The following is a 14,770-nucleotide window of genomic DNA, read 5'->3' on the forward strand; positions in this document are numbered from 1 at the left end:
TGCAATTTCACAAAATGCTATTGCTATCTCTCTAGTGATGAAGCGTCTCTGCTCCTAATTTGGTTCACCTTGAGCTTTGTCAGTATTTTCTTCTTTCACTATCGCAGCCTGCAAGGCGCTAAGTTCTTCGTTAGATAATTCCCACTCTTCTTCCTCTATTAACTCCTCCATGTCTTTGGAACAACTGAAGTAGTTCTGCAGCCTTTACAATCTTATCTGTAACCTCTTCATATGATTCATCTTTTTCAAATCCTTCAAAGCCTTTTACATGCTGTGGGCATATTTTCTTCCATGCAGCATTTAAACAACTTTTAGTAATTTCTGCCTAAGCCTTATTGATGTTTAAGATGGCATTGTAAGTATTGTAAGATTTCCAAAAGTCTCTTAATGTAAAATTTTTCTAATTGTCTACTGCAGACAATGCCTCAGCAAATGTTGTGCATAAATAGTATGCTTCTAAATTCGAAATAACACCCTGATCCATAGATTGGATAAGTGAAGTTGTGTTTGGCAGTAGAAATGTGACTCTCACGTTCAAATTGAAATCATCTTGAAATCAAATTGATATGCGTAGGATGTCCAGGAGCATTATCTAATAGAAGCAAAATCTTGAAAGGAATGTTGTTGTCTTTACAATATTTTTCATCCTCGGGAGTGAAGTAGTATCTCAAAGAGAGAGAGATTGTTATCCATGCTCTCTGGTTCGATCAGAAATGCATGGGCAGGGTGGCTTTATTGATGTCCTTAAATGCATGAGGATTTCCAGAATGGTACACAAGCAGTGGTTTTAATCTGTAATCTCCCGCTGCATTAGCCCCAAGCAAGAGTGGCCCTATCTTTTGATGCCTCGAAACCTGGCATTGTATTTTCCTCTTTGGCAATGTATGTCCGATCCAGAATTTTTTTCCAATACAGAGCAGTCTTGTCAACGTTAAAAATTTGTTGCATTGAATAGCCGCCTTCATCAATAATTTTCTCTGACACATCTCAAAATTTCTCTGCAGCTGCAGAATCGGCACTGGGGATTTCGTTTACATTAATGTTGTGGAAACCAGCATGATGCTTGAACCTATTAAACCACCCATTGCTTGCCGTACTTATCCTTAATAACTTTATAAATACTCATTGCTTTTGCTTGAATGGGCATTACACTCAGGGGCCCTCGCTTCTGAATCTGATTTTCCATCCAAATTAACAGCTGTTCCATCTTCGATATAGCACCTGAATGCTGGTTTGTGATCACTGTTTATCTTAAGTGCATTGATCCTTTGACATGTTCTTCTATATGCACACCTAAAGTAGTATTCACTGTTGAAGCAGCGAGACCTAAAACTTTTGCCTGCCTCGTACTGCTTAATCATTTTCATCTTCATTTCAAAATTAATTTTGTTTCTTTTCCTGGCACTACCACCACTTGCACTTTTCATTGATCACTTTCCTGTAATCATTGTAATACATAAATAGGAATGAAGAGAAGTTGCTGAAAATATTTGTTTTTTTATATGATTGAAGATTTCAGTGAAGGGGAGCACATTTTGCCATAATAATGTGAAAACCCACACAACTGCAGCTATCAGTATTATCTCAAATGCAATAAGATTTAGTTTTACTAACCATTTATAATTAGATGCACTAACAGAAAAGCCCAATAAACCGGAAAGTGCAAATTGTTATTTGGTTGTGACCTCCAGAAATGTGCTTTAGAAAAATGTCACAAAGGCATTCAAATTTGATTCTTATAATGGGAATATATGATAATGATGAAAGTGTAGTGCAATTTCCATTATAAATATGACTTTTTAGAGAGATAAAGAGCTTAGTAATATAGCAAAATTTTCAACTTCCAAGGACTTGGAATGAATTGCAAAAAAAAAAAAAAAAAAAACTTGTTTTTGGGTTCACATTACAGTATTTTCACGATACTTCCATTTATTCCTACAGGATGCAAAATATGTTTCCACAATTTTTTAAAGTTTTTACTGGCCGGCAAAAACTTATGTAATGTTGAATTTCCATAAGTCGTGTATTACGTAAGTCAGGGAGTTTCTGTATATGCATCGCATGCATTTTTTTTTCTGTAATGAGCGTGATTAGTTCTTTTGTCATCCATTTGTGTCTAAATTTTGAACAGTATTTCTTAGTTGGGCAAAAAAGCCTAGTAACTTCTAAGATTACTTCCTTGAATGCTTCCCATTTAGAATTTGCTGTTGTTAACATCATCAGTTGGTCCTGCTGTATAGAATTTAAAAACTGACTGAGCTCACTGTAGTAACCTTTGTGAAGGCAAAAACACTTCCCTTTACCCCGATGGTAGTTCCATCTTTGAGTTTCATCAGCAGCCTGGAAAGCAAGATGCTTGGGATTTCAAGGGCAGCTGAGAGTTATCATGAAACAAGTAAATACATGGGTTGTGTTAGGGTCACTAAGAGTAAGAATAGGTGTATGTATATTTGCATGTACACCAATGCTAGGAGAATAATAAATAAATTTGATGCAGTTGAAGTGCTGCTCAAGACATCATAAGAGGATATTGATGGGAGATCAGAGACATGGTGCCACCCAGATATAAGCGGTGCAGAATTCAAATTTTGGGGGGAGGGGGATACAATGTGTACAGAAAGGATAGATGGGACAAGATGGGAGAAGGGGTTAGGCCGTTAGTTAAGAAACGCATAAAACCTAAGGAAGTGCATCTAATTGAAATTGGTGGACAATGCAATGTTGAATCAGTGTGGTGTGACATAAACACTGGGAAAAGAAAAATGAGAGTTGGTGTGTGTTATAGGCCGAATGAATCTGATGAGCATAATGAGCAATTGTTCAGAGAAATAGTGGGCCAGAAAATCAGAATGTCTTATAATGGAGGAGTTTAAATGTCCAGATATTGACTGGAACTTGTGGGTTGGTCACTCCCACACCGGAAAGACTTTTATGGATTTATTGGAGGATTGCTTTCTGCAGCAACATGTTCAAGAGGCAACCAGAGGAAGTAATACTCTTGATTAGATTATCAGCAGTGATTCTTCATGCATTAAGAATCTGCAGATGAAGGAACCACTAGGTGGCGATGATCACAGTGTATTGATGTGTGATTTACTTAAAGATGTAACTATCATGAGGTAAGGGGAAGGGTTTTTGCTTTTGGAAAAGTAACTACAGTGGTCTAAGAGTTTTTAAATTTTATACCATGGAATCAACTGATGATGTTACCAACGGTGATTTCTGAATGGGAAGCCTTCAGGGACTTAATCTTGTTGGGTACTAGGCTTTTCATACTAACTGAGAAATACTGTTCAAAGTTTAGGCTTCACTGGATGTCAGATGAATTAATGAGGCTCATAGCAGAGAAGTAAAATGCATGGGATGCATATAAATTATATGCTGACACAGAAGCCTATGGCAGATATAAGCTAGTCTGTAATGAAGTCAGAAAGGAGGTTAGGCTGGTGAATGCTGATTACGAGAAATCTTTGGCAAAGGATGCAAAAAAATAGCAAAGGGTTCGTTACTTATGTAAACTCTAGACGGAAAGGAATGAATCAGATTGGTCCACTTAACATAGATGTTTTGACTACTGATGATCAAGCTTAGATAGCTGATAAACTGAACTAGTATTTGGCATCTTCATTCACACATGAGCAGTTATTCAAGGAGGGGAATGCAAGAAGTTTATCAAACTCTAACAAGAAGCTAAGTGATTTTGTAATAGAACTGAAATCAAAGTGGAGGAGAAATTGTTGAAGTTAAACATAAGGAAGACACCTGGGGTGGATGGAGTTTATATAGCTATATTAAAGGAGGTAGCAAAAGAAGTATGCAAACCCTTATCCACAATTATGAAAGCTTCCTTGGACTCAGGGAAGGTCCCCATGGACTGGAAGTGTGCAAATGTATTCCCAATTCACAAAGGCGGATCAAAGGGTGACACGGGTAATTACAGACCTGTTATTCTAACTTCTGTTCCAGGGAAAATAATGTTGTCACTGGTTAACAATATTATTTCCTGATAGGTGGCAACTAAAGTTTAGCATTGGCAAATGTAAAGTACTATATATGGGTAGTAACCCCCAGATTAACGTACCAATGGGTGGTACTGCACTGAGGGTAGTGGAGAATGAAAACGATCTAGGGGTAATTGTGGAGTCAGTCAGATATGAAGTTTTCTGATCATTTCAAAAAGGCTGCAAGAGTAGCTCATGGTGTATAGGCAATGTTATGCAGGAATTTTGCTAGCAGGGATAAGGGGATATTTGTCCCCTTGTATAAGGCAATGGTTAGACCACAACTTGAGTACTGTATACAGGTTTGGAGGCCTCATTTTAGGAAATATTTTTGATACTGTTGCACATGGAAGACTGCTGCACAAATTGGAGCAGTGTGGCATTGGAGGCAAATATGAAGTTTTCTGAGCAGTGCAGATGGGCTGCAAGAGTAGCTCATGGTGTATTGTCGATGATATATAGGAATTTTTCTAGCAGGGATAAGGAGGTGATTATTCCCTTATATAAGGCAATGGTCAGGCCACACCTAGAGTACTGTATACAGGTCTGGAGTCCTCATTTCAAGAAGGATGTAGAGATGCTGGAATGAGTACAGAGAAGGGCAACAAGATTAGTGAATGGAACAAAGGGGTGCTCTTACGAAGAAAGGCTTAAGTTTTGCAAATTACAGTGTCCGGAGACTAGGCACCAGCGAGATGATCTAATAGAGGTGTATAAAGCCTTGAATGGTTTGAGCGTGCTCAATGCTGATGGGATTCTGCCTCTTGCTCAGAATAATCACCTGAGAGGGCATAAATTCAAATTGAGAAAAGACGGATGTAGGATAGACGTGAGGAAATTTGCCTTTAGCCAGCAGGTGGTTGGTTGGTGGAACAGACTTCCATCCCTTGTCGTGGAAGTTGATAGCCTAAATAAGTTTAAGGCTCAGCTGGACAGGTATTTTGAACGAACAGAGGGGTGAAGTGGAAGTGGTTATTTTTTATTTATTTATTTATTTTATTTTTTTTGGCTGATGTTGCATAAGCTTGCTTTCTTGCATGAAATGCCTCTACTAATGCTAATGCTAAAGATGTAGAGCTGCTGGAACGACTACAGGGAAGGAAGTATGGGCTTGGCACACCCAGGGTCCTGAGCTGGATATCATCATTCTTCTCTTTCTTGGTGATTCCCTTTCACTTTTGACTCTCTCTCTCTCTGTTAGTGAATGAAGAGTTGGTATTACCAATAAAGGCTTAAGTTCTACAAATTGTAGCTTTTGGAGACTAGGCACCTGCGAGGTGAGCTAATTGAGATGTATATGGCCTTGAATGTATTGTGCAAACTCAGTGCTAATGGGATTCTTCCTCTTGCTCAGATTAATCACCTTGAATGGCCACAGAGAAGGGCAACAAGATTGGTGAGAGGAACGAAGGGTTGGGATTACCAAGAAAGGCTTAAGTTCTGAAAATTGCAGCTTCTGGAGACTGGCATCTGTGAGGTGATCTGATTGAGGTGTAGGCGGCCTTGAATGGATTGAGAAAGTTCTGAGGTGTATAAGGGGCTTGAATGGATTGAGCAAGTAATTAGTAGTCAACTTAGTGTTCTGATGGGCATCTATGAGAGTTTGAGGTGTAGGGTAAATGTCCTCAAAGAAATTAATATAAGGAGCCCATCAAGCTCTCAGCTGCCAAACTCAACGCCAGAGCTCACTCATGTGCATCAGACATCACAGGAACAATCTCCAATGCAGAATGCGCTAGTCCCATATGAACTAGTTATTGTCAGTGACTCTATTCTCAGGGAGATGGGGAATTTAGTATACAAAAAGGATAGGTGGAACTGGGCCATGGTATGTCTGCTAGGGGCAAAAGTTGATAATGTTGTATAGAAGATATCATCTTTTAAGGGCAGTAAAGGTGATTGTTGTACACATTTACACTAATGACCTTAAGAGTAAGAGATTTGCAGATTTACTTAACAAGTACAAGTCAATGCTGAAAAAAAGTTGCGAGTTAGGGCCAAATTTGAAAGTGTCTGCAATTCTGCCCAGACACGATAGGAGGTAGTATATGATGAGAGCCTTGTCAGTCAATTCGGACCTGGAGAGATTGTGCAAGGATAATGGGTTAGAATTTTTTTTCAGCGTGGTCTCTGCTTGCTAACAGGAACGACTGCTTCTATAGGGATGGGATACAGTTAAATAGAAAGGGTGCAAGAATATTTGCTGATGCTATCGAGTGTTAGGTGGGTCGGAAAACAGCTAGTTTTGAAGATTCACAGACTAAAAGATTAACGGTAGCCGCAGGCAGAAGCAAAAGTCATTCTTGCACTGCTTCTATTGTAATGAGCAGCAGCCTAGAGTGCAAGTTGCTTGGGATTTCAAAAGATGCTGGGAGTCATCATGGAACAAGTAAATACATGGGCTGTGTTAGGGTAACTAAGAGTAAGAACAAGTGCATGTAAAATGCACTTGTTGTAGAAATATTGTAAATAAAATTGATGAATTTGAAGTGCTGATCAAGACATCAAAGGCAGATATCGGTATATCAGAGACATGGTGTCACACAAATATAAGCAGTGTAGAATTGGAATTTAGGGAATTGGAATTTAGTACAATCCTTTTTGTACAATGTGTACAAAAAGGTCAGACAGTGTAGGAAGGTAGGAGGAGTTATGCTGTTAGTTAAGAAACACGTAAAACCTAAGGAAGTGCATCTAGTTGACATGGGTGGAGTCTCCCATGTTGAGTCTCTTTGGTGTGACATAAACACTGGGAAAGGGAAAATCAGATTAGGATTATGTTATAGGCCTAATGACACCGATGAGTACAATGAACAGTTGTGCAGAGAAATAGAATGGGCCAGTAAATCGGAATGTCTTGTAAAGGGGGATTTTAACTTTCCAGGTATTGACTGGAACTTGTTGGTTGGACACTCGCACCCTAGCAAGACTTTTGTGTATTTATTGGAGAATTGTTTTCTACAGCAACATGTTCAAGGTGGCAACCAGAGGGATTAATACCCTTGATCTAATTATCAACAGTGATGATGCATGCATTAGGAATTTGCAGATAAAGGAACCACTAGGTGACAGTGATCACAGTGTACTGATGTGGGATTTATTTAAAGATATAACTACGATCAAGGGAAAGGGACGGATTTTTGTTTTAGTAAAGGTGACTATAGAGATCTCAGACAGTTTTAAATTCTATACAGTGGGATCAAATGATGATATTACCGAATTCTAAATAGGACTTAATCTTGGAGGTTACTAGGCTTTTCATACCAACTAAGAAAAACTGTCCAAGGTTCAGGCCTAAATGGATATCGGATGAATTAATGAGGCTTGCGGCAGAGGAGAAAAAATGCATTAACTAGTATGGTATCTAGTTATTACTTGAATTTTTTGATTTTTTATTTTTTTTAAAGTTGGAGTCTTGAAGTGTCTCGGTTAATCTGATCCTAGTAAATCGAGAGTCTGCTGTAATAGGAAAAGGTTTCCCTATATTTTATAAAAAAAAAAAAAAAAGATGTGAACTGCAGCCATTGTTAACCCACTGCAGGATGAAAGCCTCCTGAACAATTCATGTTGAGAAAAATGGACATAATCTGTCATGCTGAACTAGTGTGGATTGGCAGATCAACCATATTTAGCAGTCAGGGGCTTGAACCCCAGTCTACTCAGAGAGCGTGTGCTGCTGCACTCCTGCTCCTGACCATTTGGCTACAGAGGCCTATTATATTTTATAACCTAACCTTGAATGTTCGATTAGGAAATAATAAGAAAAGGAAGAAAGATTCTTTATATATATAACTGATATTAAATATAAATCAAAATTAATGCCAGTAGCATGGCAAAACTGTTGAGCCAAAAATAATAAATTAAACATAATAATTAATGAACATGAAGGGAGAAGAAAAGGCAAGACTAAAAATTGTAGCCGAAAATCTCCAAATAAATTTAGAAAATCCAATTTAAAATAATAAATAAATTTTAAAATTTAGAGCCAATTACATAAGAATTTAGAGGCAACCCCCCCCCCCTCATAAGGTGCCAGTTCCGAATTGAAATGCAGCGATTCCCTGATCATTATTGGCCTTGTGGTCCTCTTTTGATATGGGGCATAATGGTCAGTCTATTTTTGTTATTTTGGTTTTATTTTATTTTATTGTAGTTAGTTTAGTCTCTATTGGTGATATTTCACATAATTCGGAACTACTGAGGGGAGTGCGGCTAAATTCTTATGTAATTGGCCCTAAATTTTAAAATTGATTTATTATTTTGAATTGGATTTTCTAAATTTATTTGGAGGTTCTGTGTACAATTTTTAGTCTTACCTTTTCTTCTCCCTCCCCGTTCATTAATTATTATGTTTAATTTATTATTTTTCGCTCAACAGTTTTGCCATGCTACTGGCATTAATTTTGATTTATATTTAATATCAGTTATACATTGGGCATCATGTGGAGAAATGTGCTTTTTGCTGCCTCTAATGATAGCTCTATATTTATTTTCTTAATTTTGTATTATATTTTGTACCATTTTTTTTTATTTTTTAACGACTTCATTATGTTAATATATATATATATATACATACGTATCTATATAATGTAGGTGTAGATACACTATAGATAACTCTTACGAAACTACGATGGTAGTGTGGGAGGCATAATTTGCTCTGTATCTCATATTGTGCTCTTCCTTTTTGAGATACAGAGCAAATCATGACTCCCACACTACCATCATAGTTTCTTAAGAGTTATCTATAGTGTAACTACACTGATATTATATAGATTGTAAACTCTTACTCTTAATGTGTTATGCCTTGTGCATTTAGTTATTGTTATATATATGTATCATAACGTCAGTGAATCACTTAACACTATGATGTTATCATCTGTCACGCCTCCGTGTCAATCAATATATTGTTCTTGACTTCTGCTGCCGATACCGATAACACGCCTGTCTGTTTACCGAAAGTGCAGGGAAAAACTGCAGTAGTGGTAAACCAATTTGTTCGATAAGTTTCCCATAGTTTGCTGTGGTCGTCATGTTGGATTTTCTTTACCTTCGCCACATTTTCAATCTGTGGATTTCTAATTGCTTAACATTCTGTTTATTAAACTCATTACCAAGTTGGAAGAACTAGCTCTTTTGGAGTTTCAACCTCCCTTAAAAGGTCACAATTACATTAAAACAGAGGAGCAATCCACTAAGTAATTCAGAACTGTTCACAATCATCAGAACTTAATGCTTAATGTGGTCGTCATGTCCAATTATGGATATTGATGAAAACAATCGCAATATGTCACTTCCATTATATGAAAATGTTTATACTAAAAAGGTTTTAGCACTAAAAGCCTCTCATTAGAGAAAATTCACTAATCAAACAACTTACCATGTAGTATCATTTTAGTTTGTACTAAATTGCCAACGTAGGTGAAATGGTATTGTTTTTGTTATATCTCATATGTTCACAATATGATGGCATTCACAGCAACTTCCCCGATGTTGAACTACCTTCAATGGTGGATTCTCGGCAGATACCACCACCCAGTGGGTGGTGGTATCCTCCAAGAATAAGTAACAAGAATAAGTTCACCTCAATGGTGAACTGTTGCTTATTGGAGTTAGTGCACTATTAGGGAAACTCATTGTAAAAGCATTCATAATATGAGATGTAAAAAACGATGCAATTTTTCCTGCTTCGGTGATTTACAAAGAACTAAAATGATGCTATGTACTAACTTGTTCGATTACAAAATGTTTAATATTTTTTTAATACAAAAGCAGATTATTGGAGTTCATGAGTGCTTTTGCTAGTAAAAAACCATATTACTGATTTCTTTATATATTTTTAAGGTTAAGTTTCCTACATTAACCTGATAGGTGAGGAAAAAAGGAAAGGTTTCTTTACTTTTCATTTTATTTCCTAATCTGACCTTAAATGTTAGGTTAGGAAATAATAGCAAAAAGGTTCCTTGCCTAACTTTAAAGACTAGGAAATAATGGGAAAAGAAAGATTCTTTATATGTACTGTATACATATCATAACCTCAATCTAACACTTAACACTATGATATTATCGGCTGTCACACCTATGTGTCAATCAGTTTGTCCTACTCAAATTCTCTTGCTGCTACTGAAAACATGCACAGTCTGTTTACCGAGAATGAAGGGAGAAAATGTGGTGGCAGAAAACCAGTTTGTCCAGTAAGTTTCTCATGGTTCTCACGTTGGCTGTTGGGTTTCTGTACCTTCACCACCAAAGGAAAAATACTGTCTTATGCATCTTAAACAGGGGAAAATGTCTTATGCGGGAATTTGTTATCTGGGTTCTACTGCATATGTATTTTATTTTTATTTTTTTGCAATTTGCATATACATGTTGTTGTTGTTATTATTTGGTTTTTAGGAGCATTAGCAACTAAGGCCATATTGCTCCGGGAATATGCGGTGGTCATTCCCTGAGCTTTCCGCATTCTCCGTATTTGGTGGTGACGGGCTCGAACCCCGGTCTAATCAAGAAGCGTGTGCTATGCACTGCTGCTCCTTCCCACCTGGCTACGGAGGCGTCAAACTTACATATACAGCTTTCTCCTTGTCCACTCATTGCAGGTGATGTTTGAAAAGTCATTGTTTTCTAATATCTTCACTTATGCTGCTGTTCCCAAGGTTTAATTAAGTCTGTTTTGTTAATCTTTTTCCTTTTGCATATTGATAGTCTTCTTTCAGTGACTTGGAAGTCATGTTCATAGGTTTGCTGATGAAATAATGCTACCACTCACTTTACAGTTAGAGAAATCTTACCCTTTACAAATATTTTCAGCTCTTAAATATCTGCCTCCAGTTCATTGAATACTAATCTCCAGTGGTGTAAAGGAAACACTCCTCTTCTCATCTTTGATGATGCTCTGATTTCAAAGAAGATGAAGGATCTCTGTTAAGGAGTTCCTTGAATTCTGATATCTCTCTCTCTACATCAGCACAACATAAATATTTTCTTCATCATCATTGAATTGGGGGGCTCTTTTGCTATGTAACAATCTGCCTTTGCAGAATCCTTGCTACATCTGGAGTGATGTCCTCAAATTCTTTTTTAAGCTTCTGGACTCCATTCAAAAGAGGGCAGTCAGGATAATTAATCTCTCATCTTGCAATTAATGACTCATCCTGTCTCTGATATACCATAGTCACTTCACTCTATGTGTGACAGGTATTCAGTTTTTGGCTAAGGTAAAGAAAGCAAGCACAAGAACGATGAGAAATGTCGGATAACTTACGCAGAAAATTAGTTTTCCCGACACCGGACTCTAGCGCTGCTCACTCAGTAAACAGACGGTAGGTGTTATCGGTCTGGAGCCAAAACTGAGAAGGATATAATGATTGACAGGTAGGTGTGGCAAACGATGGAATGATTGGTGGTGGGTGCGACAGATGACAAGCTACTATGTAGTCATTGATTGGCATTATAATGTTATCTATGAGTAAAGAATGGTGCATAATAGTTTTGTAATGAATGGTAAACATGTAATAATAGCGATGAATCTTTTAATGATGGAGAAATTTGTAGGGAAAATAAAACATTGATTGATTTTTTGATGAAAAGTAAATTAATAAAAGTTTTGTTCTGTTAATTTTTATGTTCTTCATTATGTTTTTTTCTCATTATTAAAAGCAGATTTTTGGAGTTCATGAGTGTTTTTACTATATTGTTGATTTAGGTTAGGTTACGAAAAATGGAAAAGGTTTCTTTACTGTTTGTTATATTTTGTAACCTGACCTTAAATGGTAGGTTTAGAAATAATAGAAAAGGTTTCCTTATATTTCGTGACCTAACTTAAACACTAGGTTAGGAAAAGAAAGAAAGAAAGATTCTATATATATATATATATATATATATATATATAGTGAATAGCTATTGAGGTGTTGATTGATATATGATATATGTGTATTTGCTGATATATTGCTGATATTTGCTGATGTATGTAAAAAAAAAAAGTAAAGTGCAGCCATTATCAACCCACTGCAGGATGGAAGCCTCCTCAACAATTCATGCTGAGGGAAATGGACCATAATCTGCCACGCTGGTCCAGTGCGGGTTGGCAGATCGACCGTATTCAGCAGTCAGGGGCTTGAACCCCGGTCTACTCAAAGAGCGTGTGCTACTGCACTCCCGCTCCTGCCCACTCGGCTACGGAGGCCGTTGCTGATATATGATATATGTGTATTTGCACAATTGTCTTTAAAAATAAAATTACAGTAAAAAAAAATTAATATTTTGTTAATAAACAATTTATGCACTAGTCCATCCATGATTCTAAAGAAAAAAAGGGTAGGTGACCCCCTCCTTTTTTCATCATTTTGGAAAGCGTTCATTAGGGCAAGTTACCATTAGTGCTTCTGAGTGCTACTAAAGTGATACTAAACCGATGTTATCATGTGTTGTGTTCACGCACCAATCAGTACATCATTTGCCACACCTACCTGTCAATCAGTATATCATTCTTGCTTTGCTCCAGACCAATAACACCTACCGTCTGTTTACCGAGCAAGCAGCGCTAGAGTGCCATATTGAGAAACAAATTTTCCGTGTAAGTTATCTGACGTTTCTTGTCATTCTTGTGTTGGCTTTCTTTACCTTCGCCTAGTTTTCTTCTCTAGATACCTCTGTGGTTACTGTTCTTCTGAATTTGCATGTATACTTTCCATGTCTCTTTGAAACCTGTGGAAACATAATGTTGCAAGTGATGAGCATCCATTCATTGTGCGACTGTTAACTGCAAGCACCAACTTTTTCTCTTCACCATTCATCTCTCTCTCTCTCTCTCTCTCTCTCTCCCTCCCTCCCTCCCTCCCTCCCTCTCTCTCTCTTCTACTTCTTCTGTTCTCTGGTATAATATGATGTTACTTGAATTTTGAACAAATTATCATCTGCAGAACCTCAAGTCAGCATCCTTTGCGCAGTACGATGTACTATAGTTTGTAATACCTTTTGTGTTTCAGTAAAAAAATATATATTGTTGATCATCGATTACTTTTTAACAGAATGATTTGTTCTTTGCTGAGACCAGAGGTAGGGAATAATTTTCAATTTTGTGCATTTTTAAATGTAAATCAATGGTATTGTGCATAGTGAATTTACCTTTCTTTTTTTTTTTTTGCATGCTATAGAAATTCTTCAGGAATGGGAAGTCAATGCAATGCATGGTAATACTGACAGCCAGTCAAGAGAGGACTCACTAGGAGGTTGGTAATAAAATTTAATAAAATTATTATGAAATGATTGAAGAATGGATTGAATTATTTTTGTGTATCATAGGAGCTAATGCTGTTTGACTCAATTTACCTCAGGCATATTTACCTGTAATATCTCTGATTTCAAATGATTTCTACATTAGCATTAGTAGAAGGATATAATGAAAGAAAGCAAGCTTAAATAGCATTAGCCAATAAAAAAGAAAAAAAAAAAATTCCCATTTCATCCAGCTATTCATTCCAAAAGTTTCTCTAGTTCTGCCTTGAATTTATTTAAGCTGTCAACTTCCACAACAACAACAACAACAACAACAGATGGAAGTTTCTTCAAGCAATCAGCCACCCCCTGGTGGCTGATTGCTCAAACAAACTAAAGGCAAATTTTTTTACATCTATTCTACAGCTGTTTTTCCTCAATTTGAATTTATGCCTCCTCAGGTGCGTAATATGAGCAAAAGGAAGAATCCCATTGTCATTGAGCTTGCTCAAACCATTCATGACCTTATACACCTCAATCAGATCAACTTGCAGGTGGCTAGTCTCCATACACTGCAATTTGTAGAACTTAAGCCTTTCTTGATAATAGTAATAGAGACATGTGATGCAAGAAAGCAAGTGTATGAGCTTATGTATCATCATCCAAAAAAAAAAAAAATTCACACAACCATTCCCTTTAAAAGTTTGTCCAGTTCCTCCTTGAATTTATTTAAGCTATCAACTTACACAACAGATGGAAGTTTGTTCCATCTGTTCCATCCGCCCACTGGCTAAAGGTAAATTTCTGCACATCTATTCTACATCTGTCTTTCCTCAATTTGAGTTTATGCCCCCCCCCTCAGGTTTATAATCTGAGCAAGCCTTTGTTCCCCTCACCAATCTCATTGCACTTCTCTGTACTCATTCCAGCTGATCTCCATCTTTCCTAAAATGAGGCCTCCACACCTGTATGCAATACTCAAGTTGTGGCCTGACCATTGCCTTATACAAGGGGATGATCACCTTCTTATCCCTGCAAGCAAAATTCCTGTATATCATTCACTAGACCCCCCCCACGAGCTATTCTTGCAGCCCATCTGCACTGCTCAGAAAGTGTATATAGTGTATACATTACACTATATAACTGAGTTTTTCAGCTTTTCCTTAACTTAGGTTATGTGTATTTTCTATATATGGCATGTCATATTAGTGACATGCCATATTCTCTGTATTTGTGATTTGAAGTAAATCTTAAAAATATATTACTTACATGGCTGATTCATCATTTTTTGTGTTTTCTTCTTTTTCGGCATGCGAAAAGGAATAAAAAATTTTGGCATGGCGAAAAGGAAGAAAAAAACTTTGATACCTTGCACTGGATGGTCTGGAATATTCTATGATATTGAATGAAATATGTCACTACATGTTTCATGTAATTAAATATTTTGCTTTTAGATTTTCTGCAGAGAAAATCGGAATTGATGAATATGCAAAAGCAGGATACCTGATAGCATTTGTGGTAGTACTGGAAGGTGATATGTAAACTGCTGTATGCAT

General features: G+C 37.0%; 1 protein-coding gene across 1 annotated transcript in view; it reads left to right on the forward strand.

Annotated features, from left to right (window-relative positions):
* LOC150078519 (uncharacterized) overlaps positions 1–14,770 on the forward strand; it is a 541,829-nt gene that overhangs the window by 171,278 nt on the left and 355,781 nt on the right. The window contains exon 3 of the mRNA XM_090384590.1: positions 13,154–13,228. Coding sequence (XP_090240716.1) covers positions 13,154–13,228 — 75 coding nt within the window. The remainder of the gene's footprint in view (positions 1–13,153; positions 13,229–14,770) is intronic.

The sequence above is a fragment of the Mastigoproctus giganteus genome, chromosome 11 (assembly GCF_048544385.1).
Source record: "Mastigoproctus giganteus isolate SK-2022 chromosome 11, ASM4854438v1, whole genome shotgun sequence".
Taxonomy (NCBI): domain Eukaryota; kingdom Metazoa; phylum Arthropoda; class Arachnida; order Uropygi; family Thelyphonidae; genus Mastigoproctus; species Mastigoproctus giganteus.